Here is a 22,540-nt window from a genome sequence, read left to right on the forward strand (position 1 = left end):
AAGAAGGCACACAGAAGTCTTTGTGGCCAATCACGCACTGTTTGAAGCGTGTTAACGCGGTGCAGTGGTGCACATGTGCGATAAGCGAATTTAATCAATCAGCGCGGAAATGAAGTTCATTGAGAAGGAAGAAATTAGAACACATCTTTGACTATGAGCGCAGCGCTGCGAGTTTTCCTGCAGCGAATCCACAGGAATTGGTATAAAAGCGCTGCGAATACTTGCAGGAGGTCAGTCAAGTCAAAGCCATCCGCTCGACAAGGACAATCGCAACAAACACAAAAGCATCACTACTATTTCATCCAAAGCACAAGAGTTCGCGAATATACTGAACCAAGTGGTAAATAAAATGGGTTTCAGGTTTTGGCAGTTGCAAGCAACTGTCCTTTACCTGTTAGTAGCAACTAGTTTCGCTCATGAGGAATTACGCACTTGTGAAGACAACGATTACTTTGTATGTTTAAACAGCGCCACGACCAAATATTCAAGCAACGGTGAAATTTGGGTACGAGGAAACATTGAATTCTCAAAACAGTCGGGTTTAGAGCGTCCAGAACCTCAACGGTATTATGATTATGTTGATCGCATAGAATCTCGAGACTATTCAAATGGGGCTAACAACCGTGAAGTTAAACAGCGCGCTGTTAACCAACAGGAGCGACTGGAAAACGTTAGACATTTGGATAACCACGAAGAACAGCACGAAATTACAATGCACTTTGATAACCGACAGGAGTCACAAGAAATTAAAAGACATGTTGATGACCGTCAGGAGCTACGAAAAACTTCAATGCGCCGTGATGAACAGTCAGAACGGCGAGAGATTACAAGACGTGTTGATGATCGTGAAGAACGACGAGAAAGATCAATGCGCCGTGATGAACAACCAGAACGACAAGAGATTACAAGACGTGTTGATGACCGCGAGGAACGCCGTACCATTAAAATGCGTTTAGATGACCGACAGGAACAACGAGAAATTGCAAGACGTGTTGATAGTCGCGAAGAACGACGAGAAACTTCAATGCGCCGTAATGAACAACCTGAACGACGAGAGATTACACGACGTGTTGATAACCGCGAGGAACGCCGAGCCATCGAAATGCGTCTAGATGACCGAAAGGAACAACCAGAGATTTCAAGACGTGTTGATCGTGAAGAACGACGAGAAACATCAATGCGCCGTGATGAACAACCAGAACGACGAGAGATTACAAGACGTGTTGATGACCGCGAGGAACGACGAGCCATTGAAATGCGTCTAGATGACCGACAGGAACAACGAGAGATTTCAAGACGTGTTGATGATCGTGAAGAACGACGAGAAACATCAATGCGCCGTGATGAACAACCAGAACGACGAGAGATTACAAGACGTGTTGATGACCGCGAGGAACGCCGAGCCATCGAAATGCGTCTAGATGACCGACAGGAACAACGAGAGATTTCAAGACGTGTAGATGATCGTGAAGAACGACGAGAAACTTCAATGCGCCGTGATGAACAACCAGAACGACGAGAGATTACAAGACGTGTTGATGACCGCGAGGAACGACGAGCCATTGAAATGCGTCTAGATGACCGACAGGAACAACGAGAGATTTCAAGACGTGTTGATGATCGTGAAGAACGACGAGAAACATCAATGCGCCGTGATGAACAACCAGAACGACGAGAGATTACAAGAGTGTTGATGACCGCGAGGGCCGCCGAGCCATTGAAATGCGTCTAGATGACCGACAGGAACAACGAGAGATTTCAAGACGTCTTGATGATCGTGAAGACCGACGAGAAACATCAATGCGCCGTGATGAACAACCAGAACGACGAGAGATTACAAGACGTGTTGATGACCGCGAGGAGCGCCAAGCCATTGAAATGCGTCTAGATGACCGACAGGAACAACGAGAGATTTCAAGACGTGTTGATGATCGTGAAGAACGACGAGAAACATCAATGCGCCGTGATGAACAACCAGAACGACGAGAAATTACAAGACGTGTTGATGACCGCGAGGAACGCCGAGCCATCGAAATGCGTCTAGATGACCGACAGGAACAACGAGAGATTTCAAGACGTGTTGATGATCGTGAAGAACGACGAGAAACATCAATGCGCCGTGATGAACAACCAGAACGACGAGAAATTACAAGACGTGTTGATGATCGCGAGGAACGCCGAGCCATCGAAATGCGTCTAGATGACCGACAGGAACAACGAGAGATTTCAAGACGTCTTGATGATCGTGAAAACCGACGAGAAACATCAATGCGCCGTGATGAACAACCAGAACGACGAGAGATTACAAGAGGTGTTGATGACCGCGAGGGCCGCCGAGCCATTGAAATGCGTCTTGATGGCCGACAGGAACAACGAGAGATTTCAAGACGTGTTGATGATCGTGAAGAACGACGAGAAACATCAATGCGCCGTGATGAACAACCAGAACGACGAGAAATTACAAGACGTGTTGCTGACCGCGAGGAACGCCGAGCCATCGAAATGCGTCTAGATGACCGACAGGAACAACGAGAGATTTCAAGACGTGTTGATGATCGTGAAGAACGACGAGAAACATCAATGCGCCGTGATGAACAACCAGAACGACGAGAGATTACAAGACGTGTTGATGACCGCGAGGAACGCCGAGCCAACGAAATGCGTCTAGATGACCGACAGGAAAAACTAGAGATTTCAAGACGTCTTGATGATCGTGAACAACGACGAGAAACATCAATGCGCCGTGATGAACAACCAGAACGACGAGAGATTACAAGAGGTGTTGATGACCGCGAGGGCCGCCGAGCCATTGAAATGCGTCTAGATGACCGACAGGAACAACGAGAGATTTCAAGACGTGTTGATGATCGTGAAGAACGACGAGAAACATCAATGCGCCGTGATGAACAACCAGAACGACGAGAGATTACAAGACGTGTTGATGACCGCGAGGAACGCCGAGCCATCGAAATGCGTCTAGATGACCGACAGGAACAACGAGAGATTTCAAGACGTCTTGATGATCGTGAAGAACGACGAGAAACATCAATGCGCCGTGATGAACAACCAGAACGACGAGAGATTACAAGACGTGTTGATGACCGCGAGGAGCGCCGAGCCATTGAAATGCGTCTTGATGACCGACAGGAACAACGAGAGACTTCAAGGCATGTTGATGATCGCGAGGAACGACGAGAAACTTCAATGCGCCGTAATGAACAACCAGAACGACGAGAAATTACAAGACGTGTTGATGACCGCGAGGAACGCCGAGCCATCGAAATGCGTCTAGATGACCGACAGGAACAACGAGAGATTTCAAGACGTGTTGATGATCGTGAAGAACGACGAGAAACATCAATGCGCCGTGATGAACAACCAGAACGACGAGAGATTACAAGACGTGTTGATGACCGCGAGGAACGCCGAGCCATCGAAATGCGTCTAGATGACCGACAGGAACAACGAGAGATTTCAAGACGTCTTGATGATCGTGAAGAACGACGAGAAACATCAATGCGCCGTGATGAACAACCAGAACGACGAGAGATTACAAGACGTGTTGATGATCGCGAGGAGCGCCGAGCCATTGAAATGCGTCTAGATGACCGACAGGAACAACGAGAGATTTCAAGACGTCTTGATGATCGTGAAAACCGACGAGAAACATCAATGCGCCGTGATGAACAACCAGAACGGCGAGAGATTACAAGACGTGTTGATAACCGCGAGGAACGCCGAGCCATCGAAATGCGTCTAGATGACCGAAAGGAACAACCAGAGATTTCAAGACGTGTTGATCGTGAAGAACGACGAGAAACATCAATGCGCCGTGATGAACAACCCGAACGACGAGAGATTACAAGACGTGTTGATGACCGCGAGGAGCGCCAAGCCATTGAAATGCGTCTAGATGACCGACAGGAAGAACAAGAGATTACAAGACGTGTTGATGACCGCGAAGAACGCCGTACCATTAAAATGCGTTTAGATGACCGACAGGAACAACGAGAAATTGCAAGACGTGTTGATAGTCGCGAAGAACGACGAGAAAGTTCAATGCGCCGTAATGAACTACCAGAACGACGAGAGATTACACGACGTGTTGATAACCGCGAGGAACGCCGAGCCATCGAAATGCGTCTAGATGACCGAAAGGAACAACCAGAGATTTCAAGACGTGTTGATCGTGAAGAACGACGAGAAACATCAATGCGCCGTGATGAACAACCCGAACGACGAGAGATTACAAGACGTGTTGATGACCGCGAGGAACGCCGAACCATTAAAATGCGTTTCGATGTCCAACAGGAACAACGAGAAATTGCAAGACGTCTTGATGATCGCGAAGAACGACGAGAAACTTCAATGCGCCGTAATGAACAACCTGAACGACGAGAAATTACAAGACGTGTTGATGATCGCGAGGAACGCCGAGTCATTGAAATGCGTCTAGATGACCGACAGGAACAACTAGAGATTTCAAGACGTCTTGATGATCGTGAAGACCGACGAGGAACATCAATGCGCCGTGATGAACAACCAGAACGACGAGAGATTACAAGACGTGTTGATGACCGCGAGGAACGCCGAGCCATCGAAATGCGTCTACATGACCGACAGGAACAACGAGAGATTTCAAGACGTCTTGATGATCGTGAAGACCGACGAGAAACATCAATGCGGCGTGATGAACAACCAGAACGACGAGAGATTACAAGACGTGTTGATGACCGCGAGGAGCGGCACGCCATTGAAATGCGTCTTGATGACCGACAGGAACAACGGGAGACTTCAGGACGTGTTGATGATCGTAAAGAAAGACGTGAAACATCAATGCGCCGTGATGAACAACCAGAAGGACGAGAGATTACACGACGTGTTGATGACCGCGAGGAACGCCGAGCCATCGAAATGCATGTAGATGACCGACGGCAAAAGTCAAAGCGCTTTGATGTCAGAGAGGAACAGAATGATATTGCTAGGCGTAGTAGTCGCCAGGTATGGCATGATCGTATAGAAAGTCGTGATGATTCATGGGTAGAGAGAAGTCGTTTAGAAAATGAACGCCCAGAAATTGTGGTACGTGAGCTTTCTCGTGGAATTGACATCCGAGTATTTGAACAGTTGCAAAGGCAATCTACTGCTAATGAAGTGAAATCCAGCCCACTGACCAGGACTAACGTAAATTGGAAACATGGATACATTTTACTTGGACAAGGAACAATTTTGGCTTTTGCCCTAATGAAGGCGCTAAAGGACTATGAGTTTAAAATAAAGTACGTGTAATTGGCTCATTGGTTTTCAGTCTCTTTAATTAATTAATTTTTTGGTTTCAGGAGAGTTTCACATCAACACATTGGTGATTCAGCATTTCTCATAGGATTTTAAAAATACATACCAGCTACCAGAATGACGAACAATGAAACCGATTACTTGGCTTACGAATTGTAAATAATATAAAGTGTACCTAAAGCAAATCTGCGAAATCGCTGTGTTAACGAAAATAATGAAAATATTTAATAATAGAAAAATAGTTATAAAGTTGTTATGGATTAAAATAAAATAACTTGTAATCATCTGTTGTTATTTATTGTAGTATATGCAAGTGTATATATTTATATATAAATGAATATCGATATATAAAATAACTTTTCTGTAAATTAAAATATTGTTCAAATAAAGAAGCAAATGAAAATGATTTAAGCATGAAAATTACTATTTAGTTTTAAAACATTTGAGTGCCCCTGTAATTATTAATTTTTTGTATAATGGCAACACCACCTTTCATGCTATTGCTTTCCACTGTCATTTGGTGGCTGCTGTCAAGGTGCTTGATAAAGTTTGGTCTTCTTTCAGTCATTCGTGATATTTGATAGATTTTTAATGCGTGTGAGAATATTGTGTATTAATTTAATTAGCTTTATTTTCTCTATATAAATTTATTTTTTTGTCATATTGGGAGCCTTTCGAAGATGTTAAGAAAAAAATTATTTTGAATATGCGAATAGTGTTTAACAAAACGAAAAATGGAAAGCTTGTGTCGATACATTTTCGAATAAAAAGTGAGACTTCATAGCCAATAGCGCAAAGGTTTTTTGGTTCAAAAAAGTAATAATAATTGCATGTGCACATTAACAATAACTGGACACATTCCTTTCCAGTTCATCAGCGGTATCCATATGAAATAAAAAAATATATAAGCGCATATTTTTTCTGATTTGTTTTCACTATAAAACGCAGTGGTTCGATTACCAGAGGATTGTGATTAACAGTGAAAGTTTATACCTGCGGAAAAAACGGAATATAAAACAAAGCTTGTTTTTGACTGCGTAACTTTATGCGAACTGCATTAAAGTATGGTGTGGCTGTTGCTAAAATTACTACACTTTCCTAGACATAACGGTGACAACGAATAGCTGTATATTTCTTCTACTTATTTCCTTCTTTAATTTGTTACTGCCATTTTATAATACTCAATGCTAAACGTAGCTTTTTTGTTATTTGGTAGTCGTTTATTATTTGTGAGAGCTGGTTGCAATTTAGCTCAATTTACGTCATTATATTGAGCGGAAAGTGAACGGAATTGCGAACGATCGCACCATCGCCAACAGTTGGTCTACGCACCACCGGTACCATACCACTGCCCCTACAAGTGATTGGCCAAAAACTTGTTAAGCTGTTACTTTTATTGTAACTGATTTTTTTTTTTTGGTGATAAATATATTTTTTGTGTATATTTTGTAATCAATATTTCTACTGAATACGTGTAAATACTTGTTTTTCAAAATAGTGTACAGCAAATAGTGTAAAAGTGAAGTGGAGCTACGGGTTAGAAACTACAGTTAATCAATTTAGTTCTAAAAACGGATAACGCCAGCTAACAACAAAATGGGACTTTTAATTTCAAAATTATGGAGCATGTTTGGCAATGAAGGTTAGTATTAATATTTTTATTATTAATATATAAAAACAAGACAATGGGCTTACATTATATGTTTAGAGATCATTGTTATAAAAACAAAAAATTAACACTTATCTTGTATACAAATAGGGTTTTCACATAGTATCATAAACTTATAAGGGCTGCGATCCGATCGATCCCCGAAATCCGGGGATGCTATTCTAAAATTTACCCATTATAAGTAATAAAGATCCGAAAACAGCATTCAGAGTTGTATTTGCGTAAACTTATTTTAGTATGCAATCCAAAAACAATTTTTTTTAAACTAGTATAAAAATTTATGATTTTACGATGCTTTATGACACGTTGTGAGTACCCGAAATATATATTTTTTTATTCAAATAAACGGGTATCAATTAACAGTATAAGTAAAAAAATAATAATACAGTAAATGCTAATTATACATCCGTATTTAAATTTGAAGATAAATGCAAAGTGTATGAAATTTGTATCAAACTCAATTTAATACAAAATCGACCTTGAAGAGGGGCTCATACTTAAACTTTTGAGGAATAATAATCAGCTCAAACTGAATCAGACATGCGAAACATGTTTTGTATAGTTTCCAATATCAACTTCGTACTTCTAGCTCTATTTTACGCTTTTTATACTGAATCTTTTTAGTTGATTTTATAGTTTATTTTTTCTTTATTTAAACAGGTTATTTGTTTACATCTACGAATATTTGTTTTCTGATTTTGGCCAAAAGAAAACGAAAGTTATGCGATTTTTTCAAAAGTGTTTATTAGGTGATTTTTTCTTTAGTAACATTTGACAGCATCATTGTTTATAACCTATAATTACATTAAGGGGCTATATCAGTGTGACGCATGAAAAATTAGGCGATTTTCGTGAATTTTTTTAAAAGAAAGTACTAGATTGAATGTTTCGACGTTCTATGGACGTAATAAAGTATATTTTTAGCTATATTAAAAAAAAAAAATTACAAAAATATTGAAAAATAACGGAGTAATGTGCTGTCTGCGGAAGTGCCGAAAATGTGCCTCAACTGCTGGCTTGATTCCAGTCGATTGAGTAGCTGAAACAAAAAAATTCAAAATGTTTATTAAACTTAAATATATTTTCTATACAATGGACTACGATCTTTGAAAAATATCAAAAATTAAGAAAATGGCGCCATTTTGAAAAAAAAAATCGTTTTTTTACGAAAAAAATTGTCGTTTTTTTAATGCCAAATTGACAATTTCCAAAAGTCGATCGGTTAATTTCTCGTTGAGTTATAATGTCAGCAAATTTGAAAAATGTCGTTTCGAGAAAAACGCGTTTAAAGTTTCACTTATATATGTATGTTTGCACCTCTGAGCGGTCGCTATTTAGAACGCTGCCATTCAAAAACTATTTAAAATACGACCTCGCCGATTTCACAGGATATTTTTGAATATATAAGCTATCGAAAAAAGCAAAAAAAAAAATTTTTTTTTGAAAGTGTCACACTGGTATAGCCCCTTAAGCCTGGTTATTTAAGCCACTCTGAATTTAAATTCTTTTTACAAAAAACTAATTCCATTTAATTTTTGACACGCAGACATAAGTGTAAGGAATTCAATTATATATGTATCTCACACATTGATCGATATTTTCTGTCAAAAGTCAATTATTGGGGTTCGCATATTCGGTACCTAGTGGCTAGAACGGTTTTGGTTCGATTTGGATAATTTTTGGTCATAAGGTGGCATACTTCTACGACACTGCGTGCAAAGTTTTCTTCCGTTAATTAGTTGTTTCTTGATTTACATTACATTAGTTTTTAGAAACAGCTTTTGTTTTACCCCACACGTTATTTCTTAAATGTGTGAATAATTTGTATGCATTTTATTCAGCTGTACCAAGCTGTAACTTTTCTAATCTTATCAGCAAGTTTCAAAATCATTTTTTCTCGGTTTAGATAATATTTTATATGTATGTATGTACATTTGTGTATATAGAAAATAAAATATATTGTTTGTATATATGAGCATAGTAAACCAAAAACAATAATAATAAAATATGAGTACGGATATATGTATATGTACATATGAGTATGAGTTCACTTCTATACTTCAATTTTGATTGTTGAACAAGATTTGTTATTTACAAAAAATCAAATTCCTTCCCTTTCTGCCCTGTACTTAAAACAGAAAAGAGTAATTTTCATTTGTACATAATTATTATTAATAATAAATAGAAGAAATGAAAGTGCGGTTTGAGGTGCTTTGTACTCGTTTTCAAGACAACACACTTTTGCTGTTAATTGGCTGTTTTTTATACATTGTAGGTTTCCGCACACGTTACACAAATATACACTTCAATTGTGTATATTGTTGTTGCTGTTTTTGTAGCGGCAGAAAACATTCCTGAAGTAATTTCGAGGCTTGGTGGGTTTAAATTACTCCTCTCATTTGCTTCATAGTGTAACAAAGTTTACATGTGAAGTGGCATAATATAGTGGCATGCGGGACCATTTCGCGCAGTGAATGGGGAACACGCTGTTTTTCTGCTCCAGTTTTTCTTCAGCCACAAATGTAAACAACTTCAAAAAAAATTTAAAAAATTTACTAACACCTTGACATGCGCAATGAGAGGTAGTATGGCGAAAATGTGGGTACGCCACCATAATTTTAACATTTCAAAATCAAATTAAATTGTTGGTGCTGGCATATGGTGCGCTTAAGCTGACGCAAAAACGGTATTTTGCTTCAATTGCTGTGCCTATAACGTTGCGCTGAATTTGTTTAGAAAGCAACAGGCATGTTAATGATGTGCTCACGCAATTCCAAAGCCTGTACGGGTGCCCACGAATATTATGTGACATTATTCTACTTGTACGCTTTGCCAAGCTTTTGCATACACACGTGAATATGTTCTATGAACATTTTTTTATATATTTTTGTTTTATTTAGACTGCAAAAAACTGCGAGCACAATCAACCCATAACCTAGAATTTGTTGAGGGAGAAACATTTTTATGGGTCGAGTTATACTAAACTACTAAAAAAATTATTTCTATCTTCAAGGCTCAAGTATTTTGTAACACAACTTTTGTTTTGAAATAACGTGCTACTTCATCATCATATTCGTCTACTCCATCATCATATTCGTCTACTTCAACATCATATTCGTCTACTTCATCATCATATTCGTCTGGATGCCTGGTTATGGCGGAATCGCTAGAAAATGCACAGCCGATGAGCTAGCAAGGCAGGGCACCTGTATCCGTTCACATCGGTGTGGAATTAGGGTGAATTTCTGTTGTCATCTTGTGGTGTAGCATTCAGGCAATGGACTTCGCAAGCGCTTCGCAAGCGCTGCTCGGCAACCAGCACGACTGTGAAATCATTCTGGTCAGAGTAGGATGTAGGAAATCTACTGAACTACTTGCCCTTCATATTGCCGCAAACATAAGAGTTCTTACTGAAATTGTCCAATAGTCATTCATACTGCAATGCTAAAAATCAAGTCGGACGCAATTTGTCAAAGCTATATGAAAGATAGTGAGGTAAACATCCAAGTACTTTTTCTTCCACTGTCCAGTCTTTGCAAGACGAAGGCTGAAACATATCGGCAGTCATACCTTCGGCGAAACAGGAGACATGCGGAAACTGCCTCAACTGATTTGTGATCGGGTCAAAGCGCTTAGTCGTTTTATAGTGTTTTTAAGATCAATATATAGGAAATATAGATACTACAACGGTCTGGCGTTATACAGGGTTTGTCCGGAAAGTAATAGGACCGATTTCCTTCCGCCGCGACTGTTCTTCGGCGCGCACCAACTGGATTCGGCGTTCCCAGCTAACGTACGAGCGGCTGGTCAGTTGTCTCCGAGCACTTGGAGAGTCGTGACAAAAATTTTCGCGCGACGTGTTTCTGTGAGTAGTGCAAGCCGAAAATGCTGTGTTCATTAGAGCAAAGGTGTCATCAAAAAGCAAAATCCTCCAAATCCATTGGCCCTGATGGAATCAACATGCTAATGCTAAAGCATCTAGGCTCGACGAGAATAAATTCTGTGTGAAACTCGGTAAATCTGCGACAAAAACGTTTGATATGATCAAGCAGGCTTACTCAGATGTTGCTTTAGCAAAAAGAGGTGTGTTTCGATGGAACAAGGCCTTTTTGGAGGGCCGGGATGAGGTCACTGATGAAGATCGTGCTGGGAGACCTGTAACATCTCCAAACACCGACAATGTGACTCGTATGCGCAAAGTTTTGAACCCAGACCGTCGACTAAGTAATTTAATTGCCTAGATGTTAAATTTATGAAAGTCTCTGGTTCATGACATTGTGACGGAGCACTTGAACATGCGCAAGGTGTACGCGAAAATGGTCCCAAAAGTGCTCATGACGACCAGTAATTGCGGCGAATGGAAGTGTGCCAAGAAAATTTAAAGATATGTAAAAGTGACCCCCAACTTTTCAATAATGTAATCACAGGTGACGAGTCGTGGATCTTTGAATATGATCCCGATGAAAGGCAAGCATTTAGAGACGACAGAGAGGATCCAAGCAGCATGCACCTCGGCTCCCAAGGCTATTCCGGAGAATGCCTTCCGTGACGCCTTCAATGCTTGGAAATCTCCCTGACAGCGCTGCATCGAAGCAAAAGGAGTCTTTTTTGAATGTTTTTTAAGAATTGTATCGATTGGTTTAATAAATTTTCTTTAATCGATTCAGTCCTATTACTTTCCCGACAAATGTGTATGTGATTGTCGTCGTATACCTCATATAGCTCATCGTGCCATCGACTGCGGTATTCGCCGTTGCCAATGCGCAAAGAATCATACATCTCGACTAGGGGATATAACTCCATTAAATTACCGTTCCCACGGCAGTCGGGTCTAAGTAACCGGAACGAACCCGAATTTTTATCCGACCGAGGACTGCCAGCTCGACACCATTCCTTCAAATTACTTCAAAAACGTTTTCTGCTGCAACAACAACAACAACGCAACATTATAATTATCTGACAATATAAGTAAAGAATATTTCAAAATTGAATGATTTCTCTTGTATTTAAATAATGCTTTCATTAATTTAAACACCAGCACGTCTATGTTTATAAAGTACACAACCAACAATGACAAAGAAATTAAACCCACAAGCTGTCTGAGACACGCAGCCGAGATCGTTGAGCCACTGCTCTAAATTATGAACAATTTGTACTCTGATTAGCATATGGCCGCAAAATGGCCTAGTGGTCGCCTTCTGTGCTTGTCCGCTCCATTTCATATTTTCGTATGCACACAGCCCACAGCACACAAAAGCGACACCCCAACAGTTGTTTTACTTCCAAGTACAGTGTGAAAGTGTGTACATATTTGCTTAAAATAGTTTCTTTTCTAACATTGTGCCTTTTCCATTTCTCATTTTTTATTTTTTATTGTTGTTTGTTTGTTTGGATAATTGACGAGCGACACTAATATTTAACTGCAAACAGTCTGTTTCTTAGCCTTAGCCATGAACTGTGGGAAAGTGCAAATTTCACGCTGCTTTGTTATTGGGTGTTCACAGCAAAAAGCTCTCGACTTCATTTTCCATAGCTCTACACTCTCCCCTATCCAGTTTTTGCTGCTGTTTTCCCATCGCAAACAGGACAACCGCCGTCGACAAGTCCTTGATTTCTTTGTTAGCCTTGTTCATTGACAATTTGCTTTGATGTTGTTGACCTTCATGAGGTTTCGTGAATTTTATTTTTGTCCGAGTGTATGGTTTTTGTTCGCCAAATATTGTTTTTCCTCCCGACTGCAGATATTGTGTGGGTGAGCGTGCGCGTGCCATTCGCAAGGTTAACGACTTAATTTTTGTTTATATCTGTACGTCACAGAGTCGCTCACTAATTTTGTTTTGCTGTTCAGCGTGTTAATATAAATAGAGTTGTCATTGCCTAAATTAATAAGCCGTAACGTAATAAAGCTTTTGTACACATAACGGTAGTTGTAAGACGACTGGTTTTGATTTAGCCGTCTTTAAACGCAATAGACAGCACAATATACGAACTAGTCCCTTAGTTTTGATTTATTATTTTGTACATGTCTTTTTTTTTCTCAAGAAGCTGCTCATTTGCAGGAACCGCCAATACCGGACCACTATAGCATATAGCTGCTATATAAAGATTCCAATCAAAGTCAAGTCCTTGTATGGAAAACTGTTGTATTTTTAGGTGATATCGTCACGAAAATGGGTGTGAATTATTACCCAAAGCATTGCTTCAATATTTCTTGATAATCCCCAGTTTGTTTCACTCTCCAGCATGACGCAGGTTAAATTGTCCGCGATAATTGGGCGAACCAGGTCTTTTACGACGGTGCGTTCTTATTACCATCGCCCACAATCAAAGAATGTGTGTGTATCGTCGTCTTCTGTCGCGTCGTGGTATAGGCATGTCGGCCCTTCGACTTTTCTCATTCTTTGGAGGTACTTATTGAAGTATCCGTGACAGAAAATCTCCAAACTTACGGCTTGTTCATAAGTTTAGATCTGTTATTAGTCTGATCGTCCATCTGCCGCGTCTCTCATTCTCCCATTTTCGTTGCCATGTTGTTATTATATCTTTCTTTATTTCTTCTATTGCACTCTTGTTATTTTCGGATATTTTCTTAAGCTCCAAAAGCTTTTTTTTCCTTTCGTATGCCAGAAAGTTAATAGAGGCATTACCGCTTATACCTAATATTGCAACGCCTGACAATGTTCGGTAGGCTGATTTTCCTTTTTAAGCTCATCTGTCCAGATCTCAGGTCTCCTCTTTTCTTGACTGGGGCCTCCTATTTTGGCCATTAGTCTGCTGAGTTCGGAGGTGATCTTCGCTGCCTTTCCTGCGGCGTGCTGAATTTGTACCCAGAAAGCTAGTCTGGTGTAAAGTCTTACGCCTAGGTAGTTTACTGCCCTTTGTGTCCTAAGAATATCCGTAGTCGTTTGCATGCTTATCTCGAGGGGTATATGCTTATTTGTTAGCATTAGTAACTTCGTTGTTTCCGTAGCGAGGTTGTGTGAGTCGAGCCCTGCTTGCATGCTGTAATTACTGCTGCAATGTCGCCCACGTAGCCAATTAAATACGATTCGTCTGGCATTTCGAGTTTTAGTATAGCGTAGTAGGTGATGTTCCACAAGTCTGGGCCTGGAATGGATTCTTGTGGTGCTCCTAACGTGACCGCTATCTGTCGTGATTCCTCTATAGTTTGGTACAGTAGTTTTCCGTTACTAAGGTAGCTCCGCACCACACAATATAAAAAACTCGTCCATTACGACGTCATTTCCAAAAAGCTTTCGAAAAAAGATGCCTCCGCGTTGACAGCAGAACTTCTTAAAAGATCATTTAAAGTAAAAAAGAAAAGAATATGTGTTTTCAGTAAGATCATAAACTAGGTATTGGACTAAGAAAATCAAAAAAGTGAAAATTGTATTTTTGGCAGACTTTTTACAAAAAAAAATGTAAAGTTTGGTCGAAGTGTTTTGTTTTCTAAACGGTTGTAATTGAACAAAAAAGACCTTCGTTTGTTCAAAACCTTGTAAATTATTTCTCGAAGATCGGTGTAAAATTTCATCGGTTGAGTAGTTCGCGAGAAGTCTTGACAACGGACTTTGAACACACATTTTTGAGAAATCCGCGTTAAAGTTTTAAGTGACTATATAGCTGACCTCGAGATCGCAACTTTTCAAGGTTGTATAACCAAAACTATTACTCGGATTAACTTGAGAATTTAGAATAATATTTTAGAGATGTTATAGAATTAATTAAGACAATACAAATATCGCTTTTTGAGGCCGTGAAACCCATAACTCCAACACTTAATTCTCAATAATACAAATACCTACATACATATGTAGGTTAGGTTAATCTGATAGGCCAATAAGCCATGCTTTAGATGGTGACAATGTCTTTTGAAAATATAAAGAAAAATGGAGATCTCACCAGAAATTAGATTTTCCTTTCCTGTTTTCTTTTTTTTTATTTGTCAGCAGCAATTGCTTGTCGGAGCCGTGCCTAACATTATAACAAACGATTTCACTTTGTTTCGCCATATATTGCCGACAACTGTGTGTGTCTAAAGTTTTACACTATAATTTAAATATGTAATGGGGAAAATGCAATATAAATTATACAAATAGACACTTCCTCATGCACATGTATCAACCTGAGGAAAGAAAGCGCTATTCAATCAATAGCATTTACGGGCGGCCTTCACGGCTCGATTCTACTCAATTTAAATGATAAATTATTTCACTTACATATGTACATATGTGTGTATGTATGTTCGCACGACTACAAGTCTTTTGTGCGCGGTGTCTTCGCATTTGACTGCTAAGCGCCAGCGTCACAATTGTACTCGTCTTTCATCCTCATCCACCCACCTTTCGAGTCGCCACTATTTTGCGTGTCTGCGATTTTTATTCATACTTGAGAGCGAAGAAAGAAATTGCTTAGTGCTAAATATACATACAAATGTGTGCTGCGATAAATACGCAATGTCTTGAATTTGCTGTGAAACTCATTTGTTTGAATTCAACTTGACTCATCGACCTTGTGCGGGTTCCTCGGCATTTATACTGGCATATGTGACACATTTATTTGGCGCGAGCCAAAAGGGCATTTACCGCAATTTCATGCACATACAAATGTGCAAAATTACTTGCTGTGCAAAATTTTGCTTGATGTTAATTTCTTATAAATTTGATAAAATAACTCCTGTGAATTTTGTAATATGAGTCAATAAATAATACTTCTTAGCTGGAATATATACTTTTATATGAGCGTCAATCATTTGTGGTAAGATTGCGTGAATCATACTTTGCAAAAAATTTATTTGACTTCAAAAACATTTTTTATTTAAAATTTATCACATCGTTTATTTCGTCTGAAAACTAAAATATAAAATTTAAATATACATGCACAGCGGTGATCATTTAGAATGTTTTTAAATATTTAAAAGTAAAATATACGATAATATTTATTTTTCAAAACAAAAACTATTTATAATAATACTTTTAATTAGAAATAATATTACATAATTTATGCAATCTTTTATAATATTATTAGATTGTAATACTCTATTACATTAGAAATATGTTTACAACTCTTTTTCCAATTTTGAGTATATAATTACTTTTATAACTTCAACAATAAAGTCAATATTTTACTTAATTGTTTATTTTTTTATAATCTGTTATACAAAATTTTAGCAAAATAATAACAAACAAGTAAGGAAGAGCTAAGTTCGGGTGTCACCGAACATTTTATACTCTCGCATGATAAAGTGATAATCGAGATTTCATTATACATCATTTACATATTTTTCAAATACCGTATTTTTGTAAAGTTTTATTCCGCTATCATCATTGGTTCCTAATGTACATATATACTCGTATTATACAGAAAAGGCATCAGATGGAATTCAAAATAGCGTTATATTGGAAGAAGGCGTGCTTGTGAACCGATTTCACCCATATTTCGTACATGTCATCAGGGTGTTAAGAAAATATTAAATACCGAATTTCATTGAAATCGGTAAAGTAGTTCCTGAGATATGGTTTTTGGTCCATAAGTGGGCGACGCCACGCCCATTTTCAATTTAAAAAAAAAAAAAGCCTTCTGTCATTTCTTCCGTAAAATTTAGTGTTTCTGACGTTTTTTGTTAGTCGGTTAACGCACTTTAGTGATTTTCAACATAACCTTTGTATGGGAGGTGGGATTAGTCTTCCAGTTTTGAGATATGGTACTGAAAAAAACTGTGTAGGAGTTTGGTTGACCACGCCTATAGTTTTCCAAAAAAAGATATGTACAAAAAATATGTCCCTCCCTAATGCCGACTTTTCCAAAAAAATTTCACTTTAATATCTTTATTTATGGCAAAATTTGACACTTTAATATCTTTATTTCCGCCATTTTGTGACACTTTGGCAGTGGGCCGATTTTGCCCATCTTCGAACTTAACCTTCTTATGGAGCCAATAAATACGTGTACCAAGTTTCATCATGATATCTCAATTTTTACTCAAGTTACAGCTTGAACGGACGGACGGACGGACAGGCAGACATCCGGATTTCAACTCGACTCGTCACCCTGATCACTTTGGTATATATAACCCTATATCTGACTCTTTTAGTTTTAGGACTTACAAACAACCGTTATGTGAACAAAACTATAATACTCTCCTTAGCAACATTGTTGCGAGAGTATAAAAAACATTTTAACTTCAGGTGCAGCGAAGCATAATCCCCTTCACAGGTTCAAGTTTTCCTCACATGAACTTAATTTGATATGACAGGTATATGCTATAGTGGCCCGATCTGATTAATTGCTTCGGAGATTGAACCGTTGCTTCCGACCATAGGCCACGCCAAATTTCTTGAAGATATCTCGTTATTATACCCTGAACAGGGTATATTAAGTTTGTCACGAAGTTTGTAACACCCAGAAGGGAGCGTCGGAGACCCTATAAAGTATACGTATATATAAATGATCAGTATGTTGAGCTGTTGTCTGTCTGTCTCTCTGTATATATACGAACTAGTCCCTCAGTTTTTAAGATGTCGTTTTGAAATTTTGAAAACGTCATTTTCTCTTCAAGAAGCTGCTCATTTGTCGGAACTTCCGATATCGGACCACTATAATATATAGCTGCCATACAAACTGAACGATCGGAATCAAGTTCTTCTAGGGAAAACTTTTGCATTTGACAAGATATCCTCACAAAAGTTGGCACAGGTTATTTTCTAGAGCAACAATGTAATCTCCGAAAAAACTGTTCAGATCGAATTACTATAGCATATACATAGCTTCCATATAAACTGAACACATAGTTACTAAAAGAACCACTCTGTGGGAACCTTTAGGAAAGGACGTGTACAGAATTTAAGGTCGACATCTCAAAAATTTGACTAGTCCGTCAAATATATAATGTATATACAAACGAACCGACACACGGACGTGGCTAAATGGACTCAGCTCATGAATTATCGGGGCAAACTTAATATACCTTTGATCTTAAATCGATACTTTTACGTATTTTAATACAAATCTTTATTATCGCCTTCAAACTAACATCCTTGAGCCTTGGGCCAGAACACACATGCCATCACCTTTTCCAATTTACCATACAATTATTCTGAGCCTCGGCTGGGATGGTTTTAAGTGCATACAGCCAATAACTTTTAACGACTTCAATGGACTCATGGCGAGTTTTCCGAACTGAATTTTTCCGTTTCGAAAACCAAAATCTGACGAGTACGGTCAGTGAGCGATGACGCTCGTTTCGCGATTGGTAAAGTCTATCACAATCTTGCTGGAATGTGATGGCGCATTAACTGCCCAAGAGACTGCTGGTTTACGTAAACGCTTTAAAACGGCCTATTCCTATTAATCGCTTGATTCTGTAGAACGAATGTACATTACTTTGATTTTTAACAGATTTTGACGTGGTTTTTACGATTTCGGCGTTTTATTTATAAACCAACGTCTTGTCACCAGTAATTTTGGCTTTGATAAATGTAGGGCCCTCAGCAATCTCTTTTGCATCTACCTGATGCCAGGGCAATATAACCAATGAGGATGGCCGACGCGCATGAGGCAAGTTTCCGAAGACTTCACGATCTACACTAAATGCATTATGCTACTCAAATACTTGTTTTTGTGTTAAGATAGAATCCCTAAAACACTTCTGCAATATTTTCAGATTCCCTGGTCCGTTGTTCAGTTCATTTTCCATGGTAAAAATTGCCAGACAAACCTTTCGCATCGTACACGTAAATTATCAGCATGACTAACTAAGTCTATATATCTACATATGTCCGTCTGTCATAGTCTCTAGGTTTTTAAGATATCGATATATATCAGACGCTGAGCCCAAATTTTTTCGACGGTTTTCAAGCATTACTCGGCCGATATTGCTGCAATTTCACGTTCGATATTCGTACGAAGTTCATCAATCGTCGCTAGCTTATTGGCATAGACCATATGCTTGACGTAGCAGCACAGGAAATAGTGTAACGGCGTGTGGCTTGTGGCGCCATCCTGTTGGAACCACATATTGTCCAAGTCCATTTGACGCCAATTCGGGCCAAAAATATTCGGTTCCATTCCATTCACAGTAACGTGCCGGTCTTGATGATCGAAGTAACGGCCCAATGACGCCGCCGGCCCATAAACAGTACCGAATCGTATTTTTTTCGGGATGTAATAGTGACTCATGGAATATGCACGAATGTACTTTCACGGGAATAAATAATTTCATTGATATCCCTAAGACACAGTTTTGTCAAAAAAAATTCCATAAAACATATTGGTAATATATATCATTCTTGAAACAATTTCTCTTTTCTTCACTTCGTAAAGCTAAGCTTGAACATATGTATATATATAGAACATACATAAATTTATTATATTTATTTTTATTTACTACTTTTGTGGTAATCTAAGTATAAACTGTTGATGTGTGTGTGTGTGCTTTCCAAGCCGCGATAACCTTTAAACCTCTTGAAACGCGGACGTTTTGATTGCTGGCTCTGCACACTTTCAGACATTTTTTGTTTTGTTTGTCTGTCTTGTCTTATCTCATTTTTGTTTTCCACTTCATTTTCAAGCATTACTTTGCAATGTTAATACCGTTAATTTTTCACAACAGCTGCCGTACTTTGCGCTTTATTGCTAGTTTTTGTTTTGTCGTCTACTAACTGGAAACCGTGTGAGTCAGGTGAACAACCTACTCCGTACGAAAGTATACCTGTATGTCTGTATATATACCTATAAACAAAAGTAACAATATATAAACCAACATACATATGTATGTCATATACATACATATATAGTTAAAGCCAAACATTGTTTCTTTTACTTATTTTGTTTTTGTTGTGATGTTGTGATTTACCTCACAAATGCTTAAGCATGGTCGAGGACAGAATTGGTTTCATGTTGCATATTCCGTTACTTTTTATTTCGTTACGCAGCTGTCATCATTTGATGCTGTTGAGTCTTCAAGATACCAATGAGAGCCACACAAGAATTTCGTAAATTTGTATAAATTTTTATTATTATTATTTTTTACTTGAAGTTATTATAGATTTTTCTTATAAGAGTGTGTTTTGAGACATGTGATTTTCAAAAACGATTTTTTAAAACGATTTCTTTATATTATAAAGCTAGATTAATGGTCGCCATTAAGTTTTAAAAATGTTTTTGGGAAAATGTTTTCCGCGGCTGTCTCAAATTTTAGTCGACAGGCCTAATTTTCGACCACTTTTTGCAGAAATCGTGTCCGTATATCAGCAATAACGCGATGAATTTTCTTTTCCAAGGAATCAATTGTTTCATCTGCTGCTTATGGGCTTGGACAAGTGACGTCACATATCTCCACAGGTCAACAGGTCCACGACACGAGATACTTGTAATGTGCCCACCAAAAGCTTCTCTCAATAATTTAATTGACTGTATGGCATGTACCGCGGTCTTGAAACCAAAGGCCGTCCAAATCAACATCCTGCAATTCAGACACGAAAATATCATTAAACATTAATTTTTGATTAGTCATTCTTACATAAATAATGAGTCCAAATGACCCGAAGTGAAGACTTAGACTCAAATTTTCAGTTACTGAGCTAAATAATGATTTGATCAACTCTATTAGCAAAGAATTTAAAGAGTGTTAATGAAGCAATTATTGTGATTTGATAAAACCGGTCAAACAGGTGCCTAAATAAGATCGATTCGTGATTTTATAACGTTGATCAGCTTTGCTTTCTAATTGAAACGACAAAAATATTTTCGTCAACGAATTTTCAAAAATCGAATGGGGAATGTTTATTATCATTCGAGAAAACATTTTTTGTCATTTATTTTTGAAGACCATTTTCAAAGACACGAGCGATGTTTTCATCCAAGATCTGAATCGAAGCGGAATTGTCCGCCTACACTTTAGACTTTACATATTCTCATAGGTAAAAGTCTATCTTGGTGGCCAATCGACCGGCCCAAAACGTGAAATTATCTGCACACCGAAGTGTTCTTTCAATAAATCCATTGATTGATGTGATGGGAGGGAAGTTCCGACGTCTTATTGAAACCAAATGTTGCCGAAATCAAGAGCTTCAATTTCAAGCATGAAATAGTCGGTTATCATGTCGCGATAACGGTCGCCATTGACGGTTACGTTCTCACCGACATCGTTTTTTAAGCAATATGCACCGATGATTCCACCGGGCACAAATCACAATCAATGGATTTTATTTAGATCACGAGCTTCAATTTCAAACATGAAATAGTCGGTTATCATGGCGCAATAATGGTCGTCATTGACGGTTACGTTCGCACCGGCGTCATTTTTAAAGAAATAAGGACCGATGATTCCATCGGCCCACAAACCATAATCAATGGATTTTATGGAGAGAACACTTGGGTTAGCAGATAATCTTTTATGTAAAGTTTAAAGTCTATGCGGATAATCCTGCTTCGATTCAGGCTTCGGAGCAAAACATCACGTGTTTCATTTGCCAGTTACTAGTCAAAATGCTCGCACGAGTCATCAAAAATTGGACTCAACGAATGGACCGTTTGATACGTAGTCGTGCGGCCAACTTTTGCAAGAGATAAACTTCAAAAAAAAAAAATGCCGAACTATGTTCTTTCGAAAGATAATAAACATTACCCATTAAATTTGTGTCGAAATCTGTAACTAGCAAGTGTGTGTTTTTGACTACAAAATATTTTTTTTTTTTTGCTATTTCTCGACAAGTGACAAGTGGGAAAATCCGGTTTCTGGGCGGACATTGCATTACCTCAAACTTTTTACTACAATTAGCTTAATTAAAATTTGTTGTATATATGTATATTGTGTCGCAAAATAAAACTTTTCAATAAAATACCAAAATGTTTCCATGAGCAAACTTTTTCAAACAATTTTTTAGTGGTTTCCTTTGTTTTGCTTTGAATTCCTTCCCCCCCGATTTAATAATTTCAAACACGAACAAAACGATCTGCTTTGTGAGTTTTTTGTTTTTGCCTTGTGATTTAAACAGGTTTTGAATGTTATGCGCTAATCGCGGAATTTAGTGCATGAACTCATACTTGAGGGGAAAATAGCAAACTCAAAACGCGCTTTTGTGCAACGCCAAACACACACACACATGTATCCCCGAAGTCTATTTTTTTACAGTCAAAAGCAAAGCTTTTTAGCTTCCAACACATTTCGTTTCGTATTCGTATATTTTCGGTAAATATTTACCGCTTTTCAGACGCAAATAATATTACCAAGTAAATAGCTAAACAACAACAAATGCCGCGTTTAATTCGAGGTGAGGCTTAAGGAAGTTATATTGAACTTAATTCATATGGTTTTATAAAATAAGAAAATGAACAGCAAATGAAACAAGTTGATTTTAATCACTTTATTTCATATCAGTTTAATTTATGTTGCCACCGTTCTTTGTGTTTTCATTTCTATTTTTATACTCTCGCAACAAAGTTGCTAAGGAGAGTATTATAGTTTTGTTCACATAACTGTTGTTTGTAAGTCCTAAAACTAAAAGAGTCAGATATAGGGTTATGTATACCAAAGTGATCAGGGTGACGAGTAGAGTTGAAATCCGGATGTCTGTC

At 38.3% G+C, this 22,540-nt stretch overlaps 2 protein-coding genes and 1 long non-coding RNA gene across 25 annotated transcripts in view; 2 read left to right on the top strand and 1 right to left on the bottom strand.

Annotated features, from left to right (window-relative positions):
- The first annotated feature begins 245 nt into the window (after positions 1 to 245).
- Positions 246 to 5,701, top strand: LOC126757902 (trichohyalin-like). 20 transcript variants are annotated; one of them, XM_050471805.1, is made up of 4 exons: positions 246 to 1,043; positions 1,197 to 1,532; positions 2,312 to 5,279; positions 5,340 to 5,701. In XM_050471805.1, exons 1-4 carry the CDS (start codon positions 350 to 352, stop codon positions 5,389 to 5,391), a joined length of 4,050 nt encoding a protein of 1,349 aa, XP_050327762.1. In that variant the 5' UTR covers positions 246 to 349; the 3' UTR covers positions 5,392 to 5,701. The 20 variants fall into 20 exon arrangements, with proteins under 20 accessions (XP_050327762.1, XP_050327775.1, XP_050327778.1 ...); XM_050471818.1 differs by having other exon boundaries at positions 2,780 to 5,279; XM_050471821.1 differs by having other exon boundaries at positions 1,197 to 1,454; positions 2,780 to 5,279.
- Positions 5,702 to 5,810: 109 nt separating this feature from the next.
- Positions 5,811 to 22,540, top strand: part of LOC126757926 (ADP-ribosylation factor-like protein 5B) — a 30,083-nt gene continuing 13,353 nt past the window's right edge. The window contains exons 1-2 of one of the 4 annotated variants that reach the window (XM_050471856.1): positions 5,811 to 5,892; positions 6,794 to 6,937. In XM_050471856.1, the coding sequence (XP_050327813.1) occupies positions 6,892 to 6,937 (46 nt within the window). In that variant the 5' untranslated portion in view covers positions 5,811 to 5,892; positions 6,794 to 6,891. The other 3 variants (XM_050471854.1, XM_050471855.1, XM_050471853.1) reach the window with 3 other exon arrangements.
- LOC126757929 (uncharacterized) overlaps positions 19,351 to 22,540 on the bottom strand; it is an 85,955-nt gene continuing 82,765 nt past the window's right edge. Inside the window, exons 3-4 of the long non-coding RNA XR_007666800.1 lie at positions 19,751 to 20,426; positions 19,351 to 19,693 (exon numbers count right to left, since the gene is read on the bottom strand). This is a non-coding gene — a long non-coding RNA (uncharacterized LOC126757929). The remainder of the gene's footprint in view (positions 19,694 to 19,750; positions 20,427 to 22,540) is intronic.

This window comes from Bactrocera neohumeralis, chromosome 5, assembly GCF_024586455.1.
Source record: "Bactrocera neohumeralis isolate Rockhampton chromosome 5, APGP_CSIRO_Bneo_wtdbg2-racon-allhic-juicebox.fasta_v2, whole genome shotgun sequence".
In the NCBI taxonomy this organism is placed as follows: domain Eukaryota; kingdom Metazoa; phylum Arthropoda; class Insecta; order Diptera; family Tephritidae; genus Bactrocera; species Bactrocera neohumeralis.